We start from the raw sequence: 25490 nt of genomic DNA on the forward strand, positions 1-25490 counted from the left end.
TTTTTTTAAGTTTTTATATGTACATGTTTACATATTTTTATGTATTTTAAGTTTATGAACGTATTTACTTACACACACACACACACACACATATATATATATATATATATATATATATATATATATATAGTGTTATGTTTTTTTAATGGATTACGTATTTATATGTATTTTTACTTGATTATGTATTTTTTTAAAGTTTTTTTATATAGATGTTTATGCATTTAAAATGTGTAAACATATATTTTTTTTACATATTTATATGTATTTTTACGTATTTTACATGTTTTATGTGTTTTTTTTTATGTATCACGTATTTATATGTATTTTTACGTATTTATGTACTTTTTAAGTTATATATATATATATATTAAATGTGTAACTGTATTATTTTTATGTATTTATATATTTTTGACTTCAAGTCGTCTTCACCATTTCATCAAATTCTCATAACTTTTTCGAGTATGTCTAGATGATTTTCCTACATACCCACATATTTTAAGCTTTTCCTATTTGTTTATCTTGAAATTAAACATCGAATTAAAAAACAAAATAATTATTTATGCACATACGAAAGCTTGGGGTTCCTTTGAGGCCATATGAGACTGATAAAGATTTTGTATGTGCATAATTATTATTTTGTTTTTTAATTCGATGTTTAATTTGAAGATAATCGAATGAGAAAAACTTAAATTATATGGGTATGTAGGAAAATAATCTACACATTCTCGAAGAAGTTGTGAGAACTGGATGGAATGACAAAGACAACTTGAAGTAAAAATATATAAATACGTAAAAATAATACAATTATACATTTAAAATACATAAAAATATATAAACATCTATATAAAAAACTTAAAAAATTTATAAATACGTAATACATAAAAAAAATACATAAAAATTAAGTAAAATACTTAAAAAGACATATAAATATGTAAGAAATATGTTTATACATTTAAAATATATAAACATCTATATAAAAAACTTTAAAAAAATACATAAGTACATAAAAATACATATAAAACGTAATACATAAAAATATAACACATAAAAAGTATATAAAATACTTAAAAATACATATAAATACGTAAAAAAATACATTAATATTTTTAAATACATAAAATATGTAAGCATATACATATAAAAACTTAAAAAAAATATACATAAATATGTAAAAAAGATGTTTATGCATTATACAAATTTTATTGAAATATACAGAAAAATCTCATCATTTTAAAGAAATTAATGATTTTGTTTGGTAAACTATTCAACGGAACAAAAAAAAAAAAAGGATAAAATGAATAAATTAATGGATTTCTTGAGTTTCCTATTTAAAAAGTTAAATAATAGAGATTTTTTTATTAAAAAAGTTTAAAATTTTATTAAAATCTTTTCCAAAACATTAGAAAATTTCCCGTAAACAAAACAAACAAATAAGTAATTTCAAGTCATTTTTTCTTATTTTTTAAAATAAACAATATAAAAATGATTATTCAATTTTCCTAATATTTTTTAACGAAATTATCATGTAAGCTCTAACAGCAAGTTGATGTGAACTGTCGGTGGTCAGTAGTACCCCACACACCCTTTTTCTCTTTCTGTGATATACCGTCACACTACCTCTTCATCTCCCCATCTCTCTCTCTCTCTCTCTCTCTCTCACACACACACACACCCATCGGGTCCTCTTCACTTGTCTGCTACGAAACCCATCAAATGCGTTGAGAAAACAGTAGATCTATTCCCCTGGATCTCCCACAGTGGTTAGAACTCATTAATCACCAGATTTTGCTCAACATTCTCTGCATTCATTGAATTCATTTGCTTTTGTTGATTCTACAGTAATCTCGGATCTTATCATTGTATTTTTGTGAATAAATTTGCTCGACTGAATGTATAATATGTTGACACGATTGACTGAATTTGACCTTGGAAATGATTTTTTTCAATTAGGATTACAATAGGTGATCCACTCTTTTCTTTACCGAGTCATTTCCCGAATTGGGATTCCAGTACTTGATCTACTATCTTGTTTACAATTCGGAAGAATTTTAGGTTGATTTTGTAGGCGGTTGATAAGTCTTTAAGCTAATGGTCCAATTAAGTAAATTTACGATGTAATTGATAGGTTTTCTTGGATCATTTCCGCAGGCAGCTATCAAGATTCTAGTTTTTGGCTGCGATTCGGAGTTGGAGGTTGATCTGCTTCGGATTTGAATGGCCGCTACTGTAGGTTGGGCGTATTCTTCCAGCAGTAATGGCAGCAGTCTTGCCACGAATGATCTGGTAGTCACTTAATTCTATATTTGTAATTCAAGTACGTTAACTTTATATTAAAATTATTGACAATCTCATATTTTTTAACTAAATTCAGGATAGAAATGGGGATAGACCTCATGATATAGAACCTGCAACTCCCCAATCCCTTATAAAGATGAGTTCGAGGTCAGTTTAATTACTTCATGCAGTTTGTTACTTGTTAGGTAATTTGTTCCTAGTTATCTAATTGGTGTAAATAGAGGTAGTTATTTGTTGTAAAGTATGTATTACCTTGCTTTCCAATAGAAAGTATCCATGTCTTGTTTGTATGATTGAAATGGTGTGTTTTTATACACAAGATTTGGATTTATCTGCATTTCTCTTTGGAGTTTACTTTGAGTTCAAATCCCTATTCACATGCTCTTTGTTCAAGGTCTTCCTAGTCAAGTGTCCATTTAGATTGCCAAATTTGTTAGCACGTGAATCATAATATCATAGCTAATGAAAAACATGAATTCTTAGTCTCAATAATTAAAATTTATAAATTTGGCTACCATTGTGCCTACTTCAATCATACAGATCATACTTAAGCCCTTCTCTCTCTCTCTCTCTCTCTCTCTCTCTCTCTCTCTCTATAACTTTTGCCTTTTGCATACACTTCACCAATTGGTTCTGGTATAATTTAGGGCTCAATTCTGGCCATCAATTGTGATTTGATGTACTGGTGTATACTTCTTGACATATATAAGGGTTGAATGAAAAAAATAACAACCTACTTTGATTTATATGTATGTTATAGCATTCTACTTTCTCTTTACAACATTGTGTTTTGAAAACTCTATCCAATTATAACAAAATTTTCCAAATACATTGCAATTAAACATATTTTTCAAAGTACAATGCCATAATAAGAAAAAATTTGAAAGCACAATGTCTTGTCAAGAATTTATTTTATGAAAGTATACTGCTCTAACTGATTAGATTTTGCAAAGTAAAATGTATTAATAAGAAAAAACTTGAAAGTACAATACTATAATAGCAAGAACTGAAAGTTATATCCTATAATAAACAAATAATGAAAAACGGTAGCTATTTTGTTCATTTAGCCCTGTATGTAATGATCAAGAGATGACACATTTGCTTTACAACAGGAAATTGTTTTGAATATTTGCCAATGTATAAATTTCTGGCTGACATATTATCCTGATTTGTCTTGTTGGATGTGTCATTCATGATATTCAATATATTTCTCATAAAATATAATGAAAAGGGTTAATGTCATAAATGGGTAACAAACTATTTTCTTTCTTTACAGAACACCATTGTTATAAATCAGTACCATTAGAACGGAAACAACTGCACTTTTTGTTCACAAAATACCATTAAAAATCATAAAAACAAGGTATTTTGTGAACAAAAAATCCCAGTTGCTTACCTTCTGGATTGAACTTTTCAAAACAATTGTGTTTTGTAAATAAAAAAGTATAAAAAGTTAAAAAAAACTCAAGACCATAATACTCTATCTGTATATTTCAGAGGGGGTAATAGCATGGAGGATCCAGATGGGACATTAGCAAGTGTTGCTCAATGCATAGAGCAATTACGCCAAACTTCATTATCTGCACAGGACAAAGAGTACAACTTGAAACAATTACTAGAGCTGATAGATACACGTGCAAACGCATTTAGTGCAGTTGGATCTCATTCTCAAGCAGTTCCAGTATTAGTCTCTCTCCTAAGATCCGGATCACTTGGAGTAAAAATGCAAGCAGCTACTGTTTTAGGCTCATTATGTAAAGAAAACGAATTACGTGTCAAAGTACTACTCGGGGGCTGTATTCCTCCGCTTCTCGGCCTTCTGAAGTCTAGTTCAGTCGAAGGAAGAATCGCAGGTGCAAAGACCATTTATGCTGTTTCTCAAGGTGGAGCCAAAGATCACGTGGGGTCCAAAATCTTTTCCACTGAAGGGGTAGTCCCAGTGCTATGGGAGCAGCTAGAGAAAGGGCTCAAAGGTGGACATTTAGTCGATGATTTGTTGACTGGTGCTTTAAGAAATTTGTGTAGCAGTACAGAAGGGTTCTGGTCTGCAACGATAAAATCCGGGGGTGAAGTTATACTCGTGAAGCTACTTGCAACCGAACAATCTACAACTCAAGCAAACGTTTGCTTTTTACTAGCTTCTTTAATGATGGAGGATGCTTCAGTGTGTTCTAGAATTGTTGATGCTGAAGCAACCAAACTACTTTTGAAGCTTCTAGGCCCTGGTAATGAAGCTCCGGTAAGAGCACAAGCAGCCGCAGCTTTAAAATCTCTTTCGGCTCAATGCAAAGAAGCAAGGAGAGAGATTGCTAGCTCTAGTGGTATCCCTTCTCTTATCAATGCAACAATAGCTCCTTCAAAGGAGTTCATGCAAGGTGAACACGCGCAAGCTTTACAAGAAAACGCAATGTGTGCTCTTGCGAATATCTCCGGAGGGTTGTCTTATGTCATCTCGAGCCTCGGTCAAAGTCTGGATTCGTGCGCGTCGCCTGCACAGACTGCTGATACTTTAGGGGCTCTGGCGTCTGCGCTTATGATATATGACAATAAAGCGGAAACTAGTAAAGCTTCGGATCCGGTTGATGTCGAGTTGACTTTGGTCAAACAGTTTAAGCCTCGTGTACCGTTTTTAGTCCAAGAACGCACGATTGAAGCTCTCGCGAGTTTATACGGAAACGCGACGCTTTCGACGAAACTCGCGAATTCAGATTCGAAACGTTTGTTGGTTGGGTTGATTACAATGGCAACGAATGAAGTTCAAGACGAATTGATAAAATCTTTGTTGATTCTTTGCAAAAACGAAGGTAGTTTATGGTACGCGCTTCAAGGTCGGGAAGGGATTCAGATGTTGATTTCTCTTCTTGGACTTTCGTCTGAACAACAACAAGAGTGTGCAGTTGCGTTGCTTTGTCTTTTATCGAATGAAAATGACGAAAGCAAATGGGCGATTACGGCTGCTGGTGGTATCCCGCCACTTGTTCAAATCCTGGAAACCGGATCTCCAAAAGCGAAAGAAGATTCCGCCACGATTCTTGGGAATCTTTGTAATCACAGTGAAGATATACGCGAATGTGTCGAGAGTGCTGATGCTGTTCCTGCTTTGTTATGGCTGTTGAAGAATGGAAGCTCAAACGGGAAAGAAATCGCAGCCAAGACTTTGAACCATTTAATTCACAAATCAGATACCGCAACCATAAGTCAACTGACCGCATTGTTGACCAGTGAACTTCCAGAATCCAAAGTTTACGTTCTAGACGCGTTAAAAAGTTTACTTTCCACGGCCCCACTTCAAGATCTGTTACGTGAAGGTAGTGCTTCGAATGACGCAATCGAGACGATTATCAAGATTCTAAACTCTACAAAAGAAGAGACTCGTGCCAAGTCAGCCTCGGCTCTTGCGGGAATCTTTAGTAAGCGGAAGGATTTGCGTGAAAGCAGTGTGGCTGTGAAAACTCTTTGGTCTGTGATGAAGCTTTTGAACTCCGAATCCGAAAGCATATTAGCGGAATCTTCCGGATGCCTTGCTGCAATCTTTTTATCCATTAGAGAAAACCGCGATGTGGCTGCTGTTGCTAGAGACACACTGACTCCATTATTATCACTCGCAATCTCTTCAGTTCTGCAAGTCGCTGAACAGGCTGTTTGTGCCTTAGCAAATCTCTTACTGGATTCTGAAGTTTCAGAAAAAGCTGTTCCCGAAGATTTCATTATGCCTGCCACTAGAGTTCTTCTAGAAGGCGAGTCCACAGGTAGGACCCATGCAGCAGCAGGGATTGCCCGGCTTCTTAACTCACGCCAAACTGATTCCACCTTAACAGACTATGTGAATCGCACTGGAACAGTTTTAGCACTTGTATCTTTCATCAAAACCACAAGTTCTGGCTCTGATGCCATGTTAGAGGCGATAAACGCGCTCGCTATTTTGTCTAGATTGAAAGGGTCAACCGGGCAGGTCAAACCCGCATGGGCAGTGCTTACGGAATACCCAGATAGCATACACCCTATTGTGTCATGCATTTCGGGTGCGAGTTCTCTCTTACAAGATAAAGCAGTTGAAATTTTGTCAAGGCTTTGTCATGCACAGAGTGTGGTTTTGGGAAATTCAATCACAAGTATTTCTGGTTGTGTTTCATCGATTGCAAGTCGGGTGGTTTATTCTTCGAATCCAACGGTGAAAATTGGTGGAACTGCGCTTCTTGTTTGTGCTACAAAAGTGAATATTCAAAGAGTTGTGGAGGATCTTCATGAACTACAGTTACATGCTTCTTTGATGCAGTCTCTTGTCTTGATGCTAAGTTTGCCAAAGGGTTCTCATTTGGGAGACATGGAGGATAAAGAGACTATTAGTATCTGCAGAGATTTTGAAGAAGGAATAGCTAGTGAAAAAGTGACAAGTACATCGGTTATATATGGCGCTAATATTGCTATATGGTTACTCTCTGCTATTGCTAGTCATGATGATAAAAGTAAAGCTGAAATTATGGAGGCTGGAGCTGTAGAAGTTGTCACTGAGCGAATCTCACAATGTTTGTCACAGTATGGTCAGGTATGCTATCTGCTTAAATTCATAGTACACTTCAATAACATAAGTTTAAAGATATAAAGATATTTCCTTCTGCTTCATATACAGTTTGACGTGAACGAAGATAGCAGCATATGGATATGCGCACTACTACTTGCTATTTTATTTCAAGACAGAGACATCATCCGTTCAAACTCAACAATAAAAGCCATACCAACACTCGCGAGTTTATTAAGATCAGAGGACTCAGCCAATCGATACTTTGCTGCCCAAGCCATAACAAGCCTAGTCTGCAACGGAAGCAGGGGAACACTTTTATCCGTTGCCAACTCAGGAGCCGCAATCGGTCTCATTTCATTACTCGGATGTGCCGATTCCGATATACGCGATCTTCTAGAACTCTCCGAAGAGTTTGCTTTAGTCCCTTACCCAGAACAAGTCGCCCTCGAGAGGCTATTCAGAGTCGATGATATCAGAGTCGGTGTCACTTCCCGGAAAGCAATTCCAGCTTTAGTTGATCTCCTCAAACCAATCCCAGATCGCCCAGGGGCACCTTTTTTGGCACTAAACCTTCTAATTCAACTTTCCAATGACTGCCCTTCGAATAAAACAGTCATGGTGGAATCCGGTGCTTTGGAGGCATTAACAAAGTACCTCTCACTGGGCCCACAAGACGCCCCTGAGGAAGCTGCTACTGATCTACTCGGAATCCTGTTTAGCTCTCCGGAAATACGAAAACACGAGTCTTCTTTTTACGCTGTGAGTCAGCTTATCGCTGTGTTACGAATGGGGGGTCGGGGTGCGAGATACAGCGCGGCTAAAGCGTTAGAGAATCTGTTCCATGCCGATCACATTAGAAACGCGGATTCCGCCCGCCAAGCTGTACAACCGTTGGTGGAAGTTTTGAACACCGGATTGGAAAAAGAACGACATGCCGCCATTGCTGCACTTGTTAGACTACTCAGCGATAACCCATCCGGAGTTCTCGCTGTTGCAGATGTCGAACTCAATGCGGTCGATGTTCTTTGTAGAATTCTCTCATCGAACTGTTCGATGGATTTGAAAGGCGATGCAGCGGAGTTATGCTGTGTACTTTTCGGGAACACAAGAATCCGGTCAACTATTGCTGCTGCCCGGTGTGTCGAGCCTTTAATTGCCCTTCTCGTATCCGAACTAAGCCCCGCCCAGAATTCGGTTGTCCGGGCACTCGATAGGCTCGTGGATGATGAAAATTTAGCCGAGTTAGTCGCAGCACACGGTGCGATAATCCCTCTTGTCGGGCTTCTGTATGGCAAAAACTACATGCTACACGAGGCGAGTTCTAGAGCTCTTGTTAAATTGGGAAAAGACCGACCTTCTTCTAAAATGGACATGGTGAAAGCCGGTGTAATCGAAAGCATACTCGATATCCTCCATGAAGCACCGGATTTTCTCTGTGCAGCTTTCGCTGAACTTCTCCGAATACTAACCAACAATGCCACTATAGCAAAAGGACAATCTGCATCAAAAGTGGTAGAACCTCTTTTCTCATTGTTAACCAAACCCGAGTTCGGGCCAGACGGGCAGCATAGCGCGCTGCAGGTTCTCGTGAATATTCTAGAACATCCCCAGTGTCGAGCGGACTACACATTAACCGCTCACCAAGCCATCGAACCGCTCATCCCGTTACTCGACTCTCCCGTCCCCGCTGTCCAACAGTTATCCGCCGAGCTTCTATCTCATCTCCTCCTCGAAGAACATTACCAAAAAGACGCGATGTCACAACAAGTAATCGGCCCGTTAATGCGTGTTCTTGGATCCGGTATTCCAATTTTACAACAACGAGCTGTGAAGGCTCTCGTGAGTATCGCGTTAACTTGGCCTAACGAAATTGCAAAAGAAGGCGGTGTGGCTGAGCTTTCGAAAGTTATTCTCGCATCCGACCCCTCTCTTCCACACGCGTTATGGGAATCCGCGGCTGCGGTTTTATCGAGCATTCTACAGTTCAGTTCCGAGTTCTATTTAGAAGTCCCAATCGCGGTGTTGGTCCGTTTACTCCGGTCAGGCTCCGAGGCAACTGTAATCGGTGCCCTAAACGCGCTTCTTGTCCTCGAAAGCGACGATTCCACAACGGCTCTAGCCATGGCTGAAAGTGGTGCGATTGAAGCTCTGTTGGAGCTTCTAAGGTGTCACCAATGTGAGGAAACCGCAGCCAGGCTTCTAGAAGTGTTGCTAAACAATGTAAAGATCAGGGAAACTAGAGCCACAAAAACAGCTATCTTACCGCTTTCTCAATACCTTTTGGAGCAACAAACTCAAGGTCAACAGGCTCGATTGTTGGCGACTCTTGCTCTTGGGGATTTGTTCCAGAACGAGACTTTAGCGCGATCTGCTGATGCGGTTGTTGCGTGTCGGGCTTTGGTGAATTTGCTTGAAGACCAACCTTCTGAAGAAATGAAAGTTGTGGCGATTTGTGCTTTGCAGAATCTTGTGATGCATAGTCGATCGAATAAAAGAGCAGTTGCGGAAGCTGGAGGGGTTCAGGTTGTGCTTGATTTGATTGGTTCAGGTGATACAGATACATCGATCCAAGCTGCAATGTTTATCAAGCTTCTTTTTTCCAACAATACCATCCAAGAATATGCATCTAGTGAGACTGTTAGAGCTATAACCGGTAATTAAATCTTAATAAGAAAAAATTGAAAATACAATGCTATATTGCCTTTAATTTATCTCCTTCTGATCTTATCTCTTATTGCAGCTGCTATTGAAAAAGATTTATGGGCAACAGGAACAGTTCACGAGGAGTATTTAAAAGCACTAAACGCACTTTTCGGAAACTTCCCACGTTTAAGAGCCTCTGAACCCGCAACATTAAGCATCCCACATTTGGTGACATCACTCAAAACCGGCTCAGAAGCAACACAAGAAGCTGCATTGGACGCGCTATTTCTTCTGAGGCTAGCGTGGTCTGCATGCCCTGCTGATGTCTCCAGATCACAATCAAATGCTGCTGCAGATGCAATACCTTTGTTGCAGTACTTGATCCAGTCGGGCCCACCTCGGTTTCAAGAAAAAGCCGAGTTTTTGTTGCAGTGTTTACCCGGGACATTAACTGTTATAATTAAACGTGGGAATAATATGAAACAATCTGTGGGTAATCCGAGTGTCTACTGCAAGCTTACACTTGGGAACACTCCTTCCAGGCAAACCAAGGTACATTTATAATTTATTAATTTTATAAACTATATTTTTATTGAAATTCAAAAGTTTAGTTATTAATTTCTTGTTGAATTTTGTTTCTTTAGGTGGTTGCAACAGGTCCTAATCCAGAGTGGGATGAGAACTTTGTTTGGTCCTTTGAAAGTCCTCCTAAAGGCCAGAAGCTACATATCTCATGCAAAAATAAAAGCAAGATGGGAAAGGTAGCTTTTTCATATAAGCCTAGTTTCAATTTTTAAAACTTATATTTGTTTTTATCAGAGTTTTGAATGCATAGATGATGATTAAATGAAAGAAGAGGGCTGGGGTTCTAGTCATAGGATAAAATTTACAATATTTTGACCCACCAAAAAACGTGGGACAGATTCACTTTAGAATTCTCGTCTGTAGAAAAGACGTGAATGCCCTCTTCATTCTGATCTCGAAAATATCGCTACAAATCTTGTCATGTCCTGTATAGTCTTTTCCTATGTAACAACTAACAAGTGCATTACTATAACTGGATAGATTTTTCAAAGTACACTGTCTTAATAAGAAAAAAATTGAAGTACAATGCTACAATATAAAAAAATGATAGTAGGATGCTTCAATAACTGAATATTAAGTTCATTAAGTCAAAATAAACAACACATGGAGGATTTTATATTTCATATTTTGTTTGTGCAGAGTTCATTTGGGAAGGTAACGATACAGATTGACCGAGTGGTGATGCTGGGGGCAGTGGCGGGCGAGTATGCTTTGTTGCCCGAAAGCAAAAATGGTGCCTCGAGGAATCTTGAAATAGAATTTCAATGGTCAAACAAGTAATTTAATTTTAAAACCGTTTTTTTTGTATATAAATTTTTGAAAAAGAATGATACTTGTTATATTGTAGATTTCAAAGTATAGGTTAAAGAACAATTGTTTCTTGTAATTGTTGTGTTGTAATGTTATGATTTGAACTGGACCCGGCTTGTGTTTGCGGTGCCTTTTTGTTGTTGCTTGTGAGATGTGTGAATGTTAGTTTAAACTGATGTGTTTTTTAATTCTTTATTTGACAAAGGGGTACCAAAGTAATGAGAAATTTGTTGGTTGGATTATGTATTGTATTAGGGTTCTTTTTATTTTTAATCATTTGCATGGAAAGTAAGTTTTTGTTTAGGCATGGTACTAGCAAAACACATTTGGGTTTACGTTTCGGTAAAGATTTTGGGAAAATGCCTTACCTGAATTATGTGGAGCGACGTACCATTGCGCACTTTGTCAAAACAAGGATGTTAAAATCACGATTTGACCGTAATTATGAAAAATGAGTTGGATTGTATTTTGGGTAGGATCCGATCCGATTCTACCTTTCCTTGATTTTTTCTTTTAAATGAGTTTACTACTTTATGTCTTTTACTATTTATTAGTTTACCGTTTATCATTTTATGTTGTGAGTTGAGAATTTTTTTGAAGTTTTTATAACTTTTGAACGGAAAACTGAATCTTTAAGATATTTTTTATGTTTTTAAATTATAAGTTAAAATTATGTTTTATTTTGTGGGATTTTAGGATCCAATCTCGATCTTGCAAATCCAAAAACAATTATATGTAGGATCTGATCTTGACAACCTTGTGTCAAAAGGTTAAGGTTGGGAGGGATGGAAGTCTTTATACGTGTAGAAACCTACGTGACACCCTCCTTTCACACGAGAACACCACCCCCAAAGGGCGTAGATGTCTTGTGGAGTGGTACCAGTCACGGACGATCACAAAGACATTGATTGGCTGAGAGTTCTTCTCTCTCCTTCCCTCTCTTTATGCGTGACCACTACCCTGGTGCTGGTGCTGTAATGGTGTATGTGGAGTAAGCTTGTGATGAGGTGGTGTGAAAACATGCGTGAACACCTTATAAACATACCGGGGGCCTAATCTAATAAAGGGAAAATGATTTGATAATCATCTTTTCATTTTGTTCACATTTAGATTTTTTTTAGACAATCATTAAACTTGTTAAATGTGATTGTTACCATTAATGATAATATACATATTTAATAAGTTAAAATTTCAAATGTATAAAAAAAAAGTTGATTAATGTGAACAAAACAAAAAGGTAATTACTTTGACAAATCATTTTCCCTTTCATAAAAGACCTTGTTTTTGTTTTTGTTTTTTTTTTCTGGATTAAACCTCAACTTTATTTTTTGTTGGAAAAAAACCTTGTATTTTTTTAAAAAAAAAACCCTCAACCTTTTTTCCCAAAAAAAAAAAAAAACACTCAACCTTCTAACACTAACCGCTTCCATATAAACCCTCAACTTTTTTTTAGGTTTTTCTTGAGAAAACCCTCACATTTATAATTTTTTTAGAAAAAATGACTAAAAAGCCATATTAGTAAAAATGAAAAAATACAAGGGTTTTTTCAGACAAAAATAAATTTGTGATTTAATCTAAAAAAAACACAAAATATAAGGTATTTTATGATATTAACCCAAAATATAATATATAAAAACAATGTTAAAAGTATGTTAAAGTAGAAAACTAAAATACAATTATTTTTAGTTGCGAAGTTAGTCGGGCTTTTGAAATCAAAGTATATTTAATCCGAGAATTCTAATATGATGTCCTCCTTAATGTCTTCGATTGTTAGAGGTGATATCCCTTGAGCAACCTCCTTAATTTCATGTTCTTCTTCGTCTTCATTTGCTTTTACATCTAGTTTAACAATCTGCAAAATAATTCAACAATATTTTTGTATGTAGAGCTAAAACGCTTTGAAGCAGAATAATCAACCGAACAAACTTCATGGTGTCCTAAGAGAAGCACGACATATATAAAAAGCGATCATGAAGAAGAACATCATTGTCTTTGGAATGACTATTTTAATGAGGATCCCGTTTTCCCACCTAATATATTTAGACGAAGGTTCTAAATGAGAAATGAGTTATTCCATCTAATATTCGACGTTAAAATAAAAGTTTAATATTATATTGAGAAAAAAAATAGTTGGTCAAACTGTACTGACACAACAACTAAACATCATTGTGCTACGTTTTCAACTTATGTTTCTAGCATATTAAGTCTTAAAATTTGTAATTGTTCCTTTATATATATATATATTAAGTCTTAAAATTTGTATTTTATATATATATATATATATATATATATATATATATATATATCAACTTATGTTTCTAGTATATTAAGTCTTAAAATTTGTAATTGTTCCTTTATATATATATATATATATATATATATATATATATATATATATATATATATATATATATATATATATATAGGAATGAGTTCTATGGAAAACAAATAACTAGGGCAACATCTACCGGAACCAATAATCAAATGACACGTGTCCATTTCTTTCTTCACAAGTAATGTATTGTGGAAGTGATGTGTTGTCATGTTTTCATTGGTTCAAATATGTGTTGCCCTAATCATTCATTTTCCATATAACTCTTCCGTATATATATATATATATATATATATATATATATATATATATATATATATATATATATATATATATATATATATATATATGCAAAAATTGAAATTAGTTGTCAATAACTACGGAGATAATTAAAAATAAATTAACAAATTTTATCTAATTTATAAAATATTTTCATAATTAATACATATAAAGAAAATAATATTTTTTGCGAAGAGCCTATAACCCTTTTTTGATATATATATATATATATATATATATATATATATATATATATATATATATATATATATATATATATATATATATATATATATAGTTTTCCGAGAACCCAAGAATTAAAATTGAGATGTTAGATTACAGAAAAGGATGGCCACGATGCATTATGACATCTTTATAAATCTACCCTAATAAATGAAAATGACTTTGCCACATGTCATTCTCTCATAAAATTGTATATGTCATTTTTTCATAATTTGAGATATATTGATTTTCCACTTGTCATTACTTTAATTTTCATTTTCAATATATCATTAATTTAGTTTTCATATATTTAAACCTACCATAATTACTATTAATTTCAAAATTTAAATTTTAAATTTTAAATTTCAAATTCAATTTCAAATAAATTTACAGTTCAAACCTTTTTGTTTATCATTTACCCGTTTAGTACATACTAAACACATAAATTTAGTTTATTTATTTTTTGCATGTTTTTTTTTTCATAATTTTCATTTATTTCAATTTCAAATTCAAATAAAATTTCTATTTAAAGGGTATAGAAAAAGATAACCATTTAAAGGGTATAGAAAAAGAAGTAGTTAAAGCATGAGTGAGAATTGAATCATTCAACACTTGAATAAGCATCTTCAACTTGTCGGGATAATCCTTGATCAATGGGTTGAACCAAATATTGTTGCTCGGAATCTTCATAGTTGGTTGAGAGATTTCTTCATCTTTTTTGTTGAATTAATCAACCACGGTGTTTTGAGTAGACATGATGAATGATTGAGAGAGAATTTGAGACTTGATTGCAAAGTGAATTTAGGGTTTTTGCGTGAATGCCGAGAATGTGAAAAAGGAAACTGAATGATCACGTCGTCCTTGAATAACCAATGTCAAATTCAAATTCAAACATCGTTCCAATGAGACAATGCCTCATGGAAAGTGAATTAGTGAACCATCGATGCCCTGAACTTCCACGTGTAAAAAAATGATGATTAGTTTTCTTGAGCCACGAGACATTACATAGAACGTCCCATCCAATGGATACTTTGTACTTCCCAATAAAAGTGAACCGTCATACGTTTTGATGTAAATCAAGAACCATTCATCGTTATAAAGGTATGGCTCATTCACTTATGGCTAATTCTAACTTACTATTCTTCTCTTCCAACTTATTTCTAGCTTTGTATAGTAAGGCCTTAGATTTCTCAGCTTCATTACTCGTAGAAATCAACATGTCATTAAGATAAGAACAAGTTTCATCAAAATCAGAAGAAATAGCATGATAAGAATTTAAAGGAATATTGAGAAAAACAAAATGATCATGCTCCTTTGCTGTCAATGGAGATTTTGGTGCGGTTGTAACGAAGCACTTCCCAGTTTGCTCCTCATCTTCTTCATCACTCTCCTCTCCCTTCACATTCTTTATCCTTCCATCATCACAATCGTCCTCATCATCCATGAACCCGCTCTTTCCTCCCGATTCACCTTCCTCATGTTTAGCAAACAACACTCTATGGGTGGTATAACACATTTCCCCGTCATCTGACCCCAAGAACCATATATGATATGTGCCCTCACTATCATCCACACCCTTTGCTATTAGAAAGAGATTCTTTTATTGAGCACACACTTCTTCAAGTCTCTTTGCATAATAAGCTTCATCCTTCACTTTCTCATTCTTCACCTCTTTCTTCCTCAACATACAATATTTTGCCAGATGATTGTGACCATTGCAATAGTTTCAATTGTACCATGAATTACCCTTTACTTTCTTCTTAACCATCTACTCTTCTTCTTTCTTCTCTAATTTCGCAACTCCTTTATGACTTGCACCAAGATTAGTCATCCACTTCTTCTCTAAACTGTTCTTGAAATTTCCACTTATCGGCTTCTTGTAGAACCTTTCACCATATTATTCGAATAATAGGCAACAACTTCATCTTCAAAGTTGAGAATAAAACCTTCTACATCTTCTTTCTCTTCTTCTTCTTCTTCTTCTTCAGACTCACCCTCCTTTGCATTTGTCTTAGATACAAGTGTCATCGGACGTCCAAAATCCATTTTGTCTTCTTCAATTATCTCCATTACTTCCGATTCATGCGATTTGAGAATATTATAGAGATTCGATAATGAGTATGTGTCGAAACTCTCCTATGTCTTTATCATCAATAAAATGTTTCTCCAATCCTTTCTGAGTATGAATACAAAGGTGATATTTAACTCCAAGGTTGTACGAACTGCTCCATATTAGTTACATTTGAAGATCAAATCATTTTTCCTGTCGTATTATGCCTCGATACTCTCATTCTCCTTTTGCTTAAACTTTGCCAATTCAGATAAACACTTCGTTACAGAACTCTTCTTTGTTCTTTTATTTCCTTGATAGTTTTCCTTTAAAGTATCCCATATCTCCTTTGTTGTAGTGCGACTTCGAATACAATTGTAAAAATCAGGTGGAAGAGATCCTCCCAGTTCACATGGACTTCTTTTGTCATTCACTTTCTTCTTGTTTCCATGTGCAATCATGTCTTCTACTGCAACAAAATTTCCAACAACTTGAATTAAATCTACATGATATGTTGTAGATTAAACAGATCTCCAAAGTTCTTCATCAATACCATTGAGATAATCCTCCATACGATACACCCATTGATCGTAGTACTCAAGAATTAACATTGGAACCTTGGTTGCAGATCCAAGCAAGTTTGCAAAATTCATCATTGTGTTAACGTTGAGATTGTAACAACCCGAAGTTGTCCATCGCCGAAACCCATTCTACCCGTAAAAACTCGCCGTTTATCAATTAGTTCCGATTTCGCTTTTGGGCTAAATTATTTAAACTTATATGTTTATTTCAAACTAATGAGTGTCCAAACCCCTTGGGAACTCATGAAATTAGCCCAAAATGTTTATTTCAGAAATTTTAGAAACGTCCCCGCCGGGTTACGGAAACTTAATCGGGTGCGACCAAAAGCCCCGTTTAATGCTGGTATCGGGTAGAATTCCACCGTGTCCAAGTTTTGGGACCTATTTAAATGTGTTCAAGCTTTCATTTGAAGCTTTTGCTTCTTCTCTCTACTCTCTCTCTAACCTCTCTCCTCAACCAAGTTTAAGGGTCCAAACCCTCAAATTTAAGTCTTCTAATCACCAAGGTATCCTCCCTAACTCCTTGTATATCATATTTGGCCTTCAAATTCGAGATTAAAACATGTTTTAGGACCTTGTTCATGTGTTTACGGCCCTGGAGCATGCTTGGGCCGTAAACACATATAAAGGGGGTTTTTAAGCCCTTAAACCCTTCCAAAACTCCAATAAGGCTTAGATACGACTTGTAGAATTATGAGATTGCCCTTGGAACACATTGAACATTAATTTAGAGGAGTAAAATTGAGTTTACTGCCCAAGAACATGCTTGGGCCGTAAACTCATATTCTTGGGGAGTAAACTCCTCTAAATGTGTTAAGATGCCACTTAAACACACTTTAAACCTTGGGATAAATTCTAGAAGTGTCTACCATCAATTTAGAAGCCTTAAAACATAATAAAACACCCATCTAAGGAGTTCACGGCCATGAGGGGGGTTCATGGGCCATAAACTCCTAAAGTCATGCCAAAAGTCCCCTAAAAACCCATACAAGGCTTGGGAAAAATCATTGAAATCACATGTGATTGTTTAAGGACCAAAACATTAAGGATTGGATGTGAGGGGGAGTTTACGGCCGTAAACTCGATGTTTACTGCCGTAAGCCCCAATAAATGGTCTTTAAGTAAGTCTAAATCCATCCTAATGCCCTAGATAAAATCCTAGCTAAATTATCCTTGTGTTATGAAGCCATTTTGAACCCAAAAGCACCCTCCACGAGTTCACGGCCGTGAACTCATGTGGATGAGGTGTTTAGGGTAGTAAACTCCTTAAGGAGTTTACTCTTGAAGAGTAAACTCCATTCCCTAGTCATACAAGTGCTTAAATGCCACCCGGGTCCTTCCAAACACTTGTAATGGGGTGTTTTTGCAACTAGAAGTGTATGTCCTTAACAAATAAATTAATCAAGTCCTAAGTAGATACAAATGTGTATCATTTGATAATCCATAGGAATCTTGTGCGTTCGCGAACCCAGATCTGACGTTTAGGATCCAAACTGACGGGTTTCTCAACCGATGAGTTCATACCCCTACCATTTTTCAAATGTTTTTCAAACATTTTCAGGGGGGAATACAAGCAAAAGTACAAGGAAATCGTGTACTTAAACGTATTTTCAATTCAAATGTTTTATTTTATGTATGTTTCTAATATCGAAAATCGTGATAACTAATGGTTCGAATTGCAGGGTAAACTGTCAGACTAAAGTTAGATTTCTTTAAAAGGTGTTTTGAACTATATTACTTTTTGTAAAAGAAATCATATTAATCCTAACTAAGACTAATACTAAACGAATACGAATATAACTAATATGATAGTACAAATACGAATACGAATATAACCAATATGATAGAACGAATACGAATACGAATAGAAATAAGAATACGAATACGTAATAACGCCTTTGGATGTCACCAAGACTTCGAATATACAGTTAGTGTACGCCTTGAGTGTCACCAGAGTTTCGAATTTAATTCGAAAGTACGCCTCTGGACCTCTACTGAGTTTCGAATAAACCCGCCTTAGAATGTCGCCAGAGATTCGAAAATACAACTAATGTACTCTTTTGGAAATCACCAGAACATCGAAAATACTGTAATGTACGTTTCTGAGTGAATCCAAATATTCGAAAATACAAATAAGTTAGTAGATAATAGACATTCGAATGTAGGATAACTAAGATATTAGAATACTTAACTAATACTACAAGTATGATAATTACTAGTACTTCGAAATCAAACCTAAGAACCAACCTCAACACATAAGAAAATATGGGATTTTCCTGGGATAACGTAACAACTAGTAACGAAATTAGAAACGAATAGACAACACATCACATAGGAAAATATGGGATTTTCCTTGGGTAGCATAACAACTCATAAACGAATAAAGTAACAAACGAATAACTAAACTAATAGGAAAATATGGGATTTTCCTGGAATGACATAACAAACCGTTTTTGAATTTGTAACAAAAGATAACTAAACTGTTTTCATAAGAAAATATGAGATTTTCTTGAATACCAACTTTTTCAGAAAGCAAAAGAAACTCGTTCTTTTCAAAACTAAACTGCTTATGAACTTACCAGCTTTATGCTGATTTTCAAACTGCTTGTATTCTCAGGTCAGTGTTAGACAGGTACACCGCTATCCTTTGGAGAAGACGGAGCATTCCGAAGACTCGCCTTTGCTTTTGTTCATATGATATATGTGTATAACACTTGTATAATTTTTCTTTCAAACAGATGTAAACAATATTATGTAATGTAATGTTTTGTGTTTACTGTTTTACTATGTGCATTGGATTTGATACTCAACGTGGAGTCAACCTCGGAAATGTTTCCGCCTTTGGTTTTCGGGGTGTGACAGATTGGTATCAGAGCCCTTGTTTATAGTGAACTAGTATACCAAAGCTTACATGGTATAAGACTATAAATATTAAGGGGCCTAAGTGCTCTGAACTAAAAGTATACTCTACAAATATAAGTATTTTCTAAAGTATACAAGTATACCAAACCGTCGAAATCCGTAACTACAAGTAGAACAAAATATAAGTAAATGGGTGTTGTACGCTACGGTTAAACCTGGGCAGTTATGTAGTCGTGTCTAGGATCAATATAGCTTGGCCAACTATATTCATTCAAGACACGACCAACATGTGCTTGGGAGTGACTGTGGTACGCAACATACCTAAAACTTACCCAATATCCCAAACAACGAGCCGTCGTTGCAGCGAATCATGAAATACTATCGGAGTATTTCTCGAGCCGATCCGTTGTAGAAGTCCTCATTCAAGCGTTGTCCCTTGATCATTCCTTTAGTGATAAATTATCTGCTTTGATAACTCCTTCCTGTTTTATCGCTTAATAGAATATCTGTCTTAATAAGATATCCCCTGTTCCGTATCTCTTGATTCAATTCAGAGGACTTATGATCCTCTCTTTCCTGGTTATTTTAGATCAAGATGCCTCCGAGGAAAAGACCCAGCTCAAAGACCAACAACCCTCCGCCACCGCCACCTCCTCCTCAAATCGATCTGGAAACACTTCAGGCAGTCATTACTGCCGCAGTTTAGCTACCCTGTCTCAATTAAACCCCAGTGGTTCAGGGGGTGGTACCCAAACCCAAAACCTGGAAGGTAATCAAGGACACCAGAAGGAGTGTTCCTATAAAGACTTTATAAATGCAAAACCCACGTTCTTCGATGGTACAGGGGGTGTCATTGTTCTAACTCGATGGTTAGAAAAGATTGAATCTATTTTCGAGATTTGTGCTTGTTCGGAATATGATAAGGTGAAATTCGCCGCCTGCACGCTCACCGATAAAGCTTTGACTTTGTGGAACGGCCAAGTCAAATCCCTGACTCTACTTGTAGCCAATGCTATGGGATGGGAAGTTATGAAGGAACTACTGCGCGCGGAGTATTGCCCTCAGGGTGAAATTCAGAAGCTGGAGAATGAACTCTGGAACCTAAAGATGAAGGGTTCCGATATCACCACCTACACATACAGATTTGATGACTTAGCACTGCTTTGTCCGGGGTTAGTTACCCCGGAGAGCAAAAAGATTGAGAGGTTCATCTGGGGATTAACCCAACCAACAAAAGGGAACGTTTTAGCTGCGAAGCCGGATACCTATGACAACGCCAAATGTCTAGCGCAAACCCTGATCGATCACAATGATGACCAAGAAGAAGCAGAAACCACTCCCGAGCCATCATAAAAGACTGGCGAGAAAAGAAAGTTTTGAAAAAAGAAGAAGAAGAGTCAGTCTTCCCTGGAACCCTCGAAGAAACAGCAGATAGTGGCAGTCCACACTGCCACTACCCCTGTTGTTGTATCTGTTGTAGGTTCCTCAGCCCAAGCACCTGTCACCGGATATGCCGGTATCCTCCCGTGGTGTAACCGATGTAGCTACCATCATCGCATCCCTGGTCCATGTCGTGCAAAGTTTTGTAAAAGCTGTGGCCAGGAAGGTCACCTCGCGCGAAGCTGCAGAACCCCAACCCAATCAACTAGTCAAGCTTCCAGAGTTGGTATCGGTCAAACTTGCTACAGTTGTGGAGAGGTCGGGCATTATAAACGAAACTGTCCTAAGGCAGTAACATCTGGCAACACCGGGAGAGTCCTAACTATGGGACAAGAAAGGACAGCCGTCGACCCCACCGTTGCCACAAGCATACTTCTCCTCGATGAATCTTGTGCCCGTGATCCTTTTCGATTCTAATGCTGAAAGAATTTGCTAACCATTCATTCAAATATCTTTCTAAACTAAATCCTTCGTTAGTAATCGAAACGTATACCGTCGAGATGACCAACCAGTGAGAAAGAGAACGTTAACGTCATACCCTTAGATCGTATCCTCAATTCGGATGATTATTCCTTTCCATTCGATCTAATGGTAAACTTTCGTGAAAAGCTTTGATGCGATCATTGGCATGTAATGACCGAATCTCATTCATGCTGTTATTCTTGTCTTCGAAAGGGTCGTCCGTCCAAATCTTTCCTCTGACCCGAGTCTCATGATTTTCGGCATCAAACCTAAATCCAACCTTCGCATCTTCGTACATCAAAGATTAGAAAGTTTCCCATGCATTCCCCGTCCGTGTGATATTTGGGAAACGGGAAGTTTGCAACTCTTTCCCCGATGCCTTTCCCGAAAATTCTCAAGAATTCCTTCCGAACGTCTAGTCAAGTCTAGTATCGACCTAATTCCTGGAACTACCTAGTAGTCGAACCTCCGGGAGGATGATGTGTCCAATACAGCGACCAGGACCTGATATGATCACCACGAGTTCGTAGTGGTTCCCTTCGGTCAAACCATTTTCCCTGGTTATTTAGCTAAGCAAAGCAGTCATACCGGTGAACCTTTCCAACAACTAAGGCGATAGGGAATTAGTCGACACCGGAAAATACCCATAGAAACCTATCGATTCTTGGGTTCCATCGACTATTATCACAGACCTACCCAGAAATTTCTTCTAGAACCATCAGACCCCTAGCTACTCGGCTCCATGAAGATGTGCTTTCCTGTTGGAGCGTGTGTCCTGTTGAAGGCTTTATCCCAGAAAAAGCATGATATGCTTTGAGGAGTGCGAACTACTTCCCTCGTGATACATTAGACCCTTGCGATCCTCGTAGGATCGATTCCGTAACCTTCAAACTTCGGTTACCCTCGGAACTTAGTAGCATTCCTCTGGTACTTCACGTCTCAGTCTTTAAGAAGTATCTACCCATCGAAACCAAGACGCGTCCCGATAGTGAGGGTTCACTGGAACGTCAAGCGGAGACCCGATGCCACTTGGGAGCGTGAAAACCCGGAGCAGCTGATCCATCCGCATCTCTTTTCATTTCATGATCTATATCTTAATCTTTGAATTTTGGGACGAAATTCCCTCTAACGGGGGGATAATGTAACAACCCGAAGTTGTCCATCGCCGAAACCCATTCTACCCGTAAAAACTCGCCTTTTATCAATTAGTTCCGATTTCGTTTTTGGGCTAAATTATTTAAACTTATAATGTTTATTTCAAACTAATGAGTGTCCAAACCCCTTAGGAATTCATGAAATTAGCCCAAAATGTTTATTTCAGAAATTTTAGAAACGTCCCCGTCGGGTTACGGAAACTTAATCGGGTGCGACCAAAAGCCCCGTTTAATGCCGGTATCGGGTAGAATTCCACCGTGTCCAAGTTTTGGGACCTATTTAAATGTGTTCAAGCTTTCATTTGAAGCTTTTGCTTCTTCTCTCTACTCTCTCTCTAACCTCTCTCCTCAACCAAGTTTAAGGGTCCAAACCCTCAAATTTAAGTCTTCTAATCACCAAGGTATCCTCCCTAACTCCTTGTATATCATATTTGGCCTTCAAATTCGAGATTAAAACATGTTTTAGGACCTTGTTCATGTGTTTACGGCCCTGGAGCATGCTTGGGCCGTAAACACATATAAAGGGGGTTTTTAAGCCCTTAAACCCTTCCAAAACTCCAATAAGGCTTAGATACGACTTGTAGAATTATGAGATTGCCCTTGGAACACATTGAACATTAATTTAGAGGAGTAAAATTGAGTTTACTGCCCAAGAACATGCTTGGGCCGTAAACTCATATTCTTGGGGAGTAAACTCCTCTAAATGTGTTAAGATGCCACTTAAACACACTTTAAACCTTGGGATAAATTCTAGAAGTGTCTACCATCAATTTAGAAGCCTTAAAACATAATAAAACACCCATCTAAGGAGTTCACGGCCATGAGGGGGGTTCATGGGCCGTAAACTCCTAAAGTCATGCCAAAAGTCCCGTAAAAATCCATACAAGGCTTGGGAAAAATCATTGAAATCACATGTGATTGTTTAAGGACCAAAACATTAAGGATTGGATGTAAGGGGGAGTTTACGGCCCTAAAATCCATGTTTACTGCCGTAAACCCCAATAAATGGTCTTTAACTAAGTCTAAATCCATCCTAATGCCCTAGATAAAATCCTAGCTAAATTATCCTTGTGTTATGAAGCCATTTTGCACCCAAAAGCACCCTCCACGAGTTCACGGCCATGAACTCATGTGGATGAGGTGTTTAGGGCAGTAAACTCCATTCCCTAGTCATACAAGTCCTTAAATACCACCCGGGTCCTTCCAAACACTTGTAATGGGGTGTTTTCGCAACTAGAAGTGTATGTCCTTAACAAATAAATTAATCAAGTCCTAATTAGATACAAATGTGTATCGTTAGATAATCCATAGGAATCTTGTGCATTCGTGAACCCAGATCTGACGTTTAGGATCCAAACTAACGCGTTTCTCAACCGGTGAGTTCATACCCTACCCTTTTTCAAATGTTTTTCAATGTTTTTCAAACGTTTTCAGGGGGGAATACAAGCAAAAGTACAAGGAAATCGTGTACTTAAACGTATTTTCAGTTCAAATGTTTTATTTTATGTATGTTTCTAATATCGAAAATCGTGATAACTAATGGTTCGAATTGCTGGGTAAACTGTCATACTAAAGTCAGATTTCTTTAAAAAGTGTTTTGAACTATATTACTTTTTGTAAAAGAAATCATATTAATCCTAACTAAGACTAATACTAAACGAATACGAATATAACTAATAGGATAGTACGAATACGAATACGAATATAACTAATAGGATAGTACGAATACGAATACGAATATAACCAATAGGATAGAACGAATACGAATACGAATAGAAATAGGAATACGAATACGAAATAACGCCTTTGGATGACACCAAGACTTCGAATATACAGTTAGTGTACGCCTTGAGTGTCACTAGAGTTTCGAATTTAATTCAAAAGTACGCCTCTGGACCTCTACTGAGTTTCGAATAAACCCGCCTTAGAATGTCGCCAGAGATTCGAAAATACAACTAATGTACTCTTTTGGAAATCACCAGAACATCGAAAATACTGTAATGTACGTTTCTGAGTGAATCCAAATATTCGAAAATACAAATAAGTTAGTAGATAATAGACATTCGAATGTAGGATAACTAAGATATTAGAATACTTAACTAATACTACAAGTATGATAATTACTAGTACTTCAAATCAAACCTAAGAACCAACCTCAACACATAGGAAAATATGGGATTTTCCTGGGATAACGTAACAACTAGTAACGAAATTAGAAACGAATAGACAACACATCACATAGGAAAATATGGGATTTTCCTTGGGTAGCATAACAACTCATAAACGAATAAAGTAACAAACGAATAACTAAACTAATAGGAAAATATGGGATTTTCCTGGAATGACATAACAAACCGTTTTCGAATTTGTAACAAAAGATAACTAAACTGTTTTCATAAGCAAATAATGGGATTTTCTTGAATATCAACTTTTTCAGAAAGCAAAGGAAACTCGTTCTTTTCAAAACTAAACTGCTTATGAACTCACCAGCTTTATGCTGATTTTCAAACTGCTTGTATTCTCAGGTCAGTGTTAGACAGGTACACCGCTATCCTTTAGAGAAGACGGAGCGTTCCGAAGACTCGCTTTTGCTTTTGTTCATATGATATATGTGTATAACACTTGTATTATTTTTCTTTCAAACAGATGTAAACAATATTATGTAATGTAATGTTTTGTGTTTACTGTTTTACTATGTGCATTGGATTTGATACTCAACGTGGAGTCAACCCCGAAAATGTTTCCCCCTTTGGTTTTCGGGGTGTGACAGAGATTTTCCATTGGATTGAGTGAAATGAGGAATTTGTTAATGAGAAATGAATTAGATGTGGGATTTAATGACAAAAACTAACGCATAATCAATTAATCACAATCGATTAAACGAAGAATTACGTTTCTATCTTGCGGAAATATTGAATATCAAAGATCGACTCAATAAGATAAAAATTTCAAAGGATTAATCAATCGATGTAATGATTCTTGCTCTGATGCCATTTAACAAGTTATTTAGAATTGAGTTTTAGTCAATCAATTAGAAAAACATAGTAAGAACACTTTGATCTAAATAAGATCTTGTTTCAACACATTTATTCCAGAAAAGCACAAAGAATTTGAGTACAGTTAAAGGCTAATACAAAAGTTAATCTTCCCTCTATGTACCTACCTTATTTATAGGGTACTCATAGAATAAAAAAACTAGGAGTATACATGACAATATGAAACTCACAGATGGCTAGTAAATACATTAAGATAA

At 36.5% G+C, this 25490-nt stretch overlaps 1 protein-coding gene across 3 annotated transcripts; it reads left to right on the top strand.

Moving 5' to 3' along the window:
- The first annotated feature begins 1607 nt into the window (after positions 1 to 1607).
- On the top strand, positions 1608 to 11043 carry LOC145097133 (protein CELLULOSE SYNTHASE INTERACTIVE 1-like). Of its 3 annotated transcripts, none has more exons than XM_079034644.1 (8): positions 1608 to 1760; positions 2149 to 2283; positions 2372 to 2442; positions 3793 to 6841; positions 6926 to 9470; positions 9558 to 10012; positions 10105 to 10221; positions 10685 to 11043. In XM_079034644.1, exons 2-8 carry the CDS (start codon positions 2215 to 2217, stop codon positions 10823 to 10825), a joined length of 6447 nt encoding a protein of 2148 aa, XP_078890770.1. In that variant the 5' UTR covers positions 1608 to 1760; positions 2149 to 2214; the 3' UTR covers positions 10826 to 11043. The 3 variants fall into 3 exon arrangements, with proteins under 3 accessions (XP_078890770.1, XP_078890771.1, XP_078890772.1); XM_079034645.1 differs by lacking the exon at positions 1608 to 1760 and adding an exon at positions 1847 to 1961; XM_079034646.1 differs by lacking the exon at positions 1608 to 1760 and having other exon boundaries at positions 2126 to 2283.
- Positions 11044 to 25490: the final 14447 nt, after the last annotated feature.

This window comes from Lactuca serriola, chromosome 4 (assembly GCF_051521515.1).
Source record: "Lactuca serriola cultivar US96UC23 chromosome 4, Lser_US96UC23_V15, whole genome shotgun sequence".
In the NCBI taxonomy this organism is placed as follows: Eukaryota; Viridiplantae; Streptophyta; class Magnoliopsida; order Asterales; family Asteraceae; genus Lactuca; species Lactuca serriola.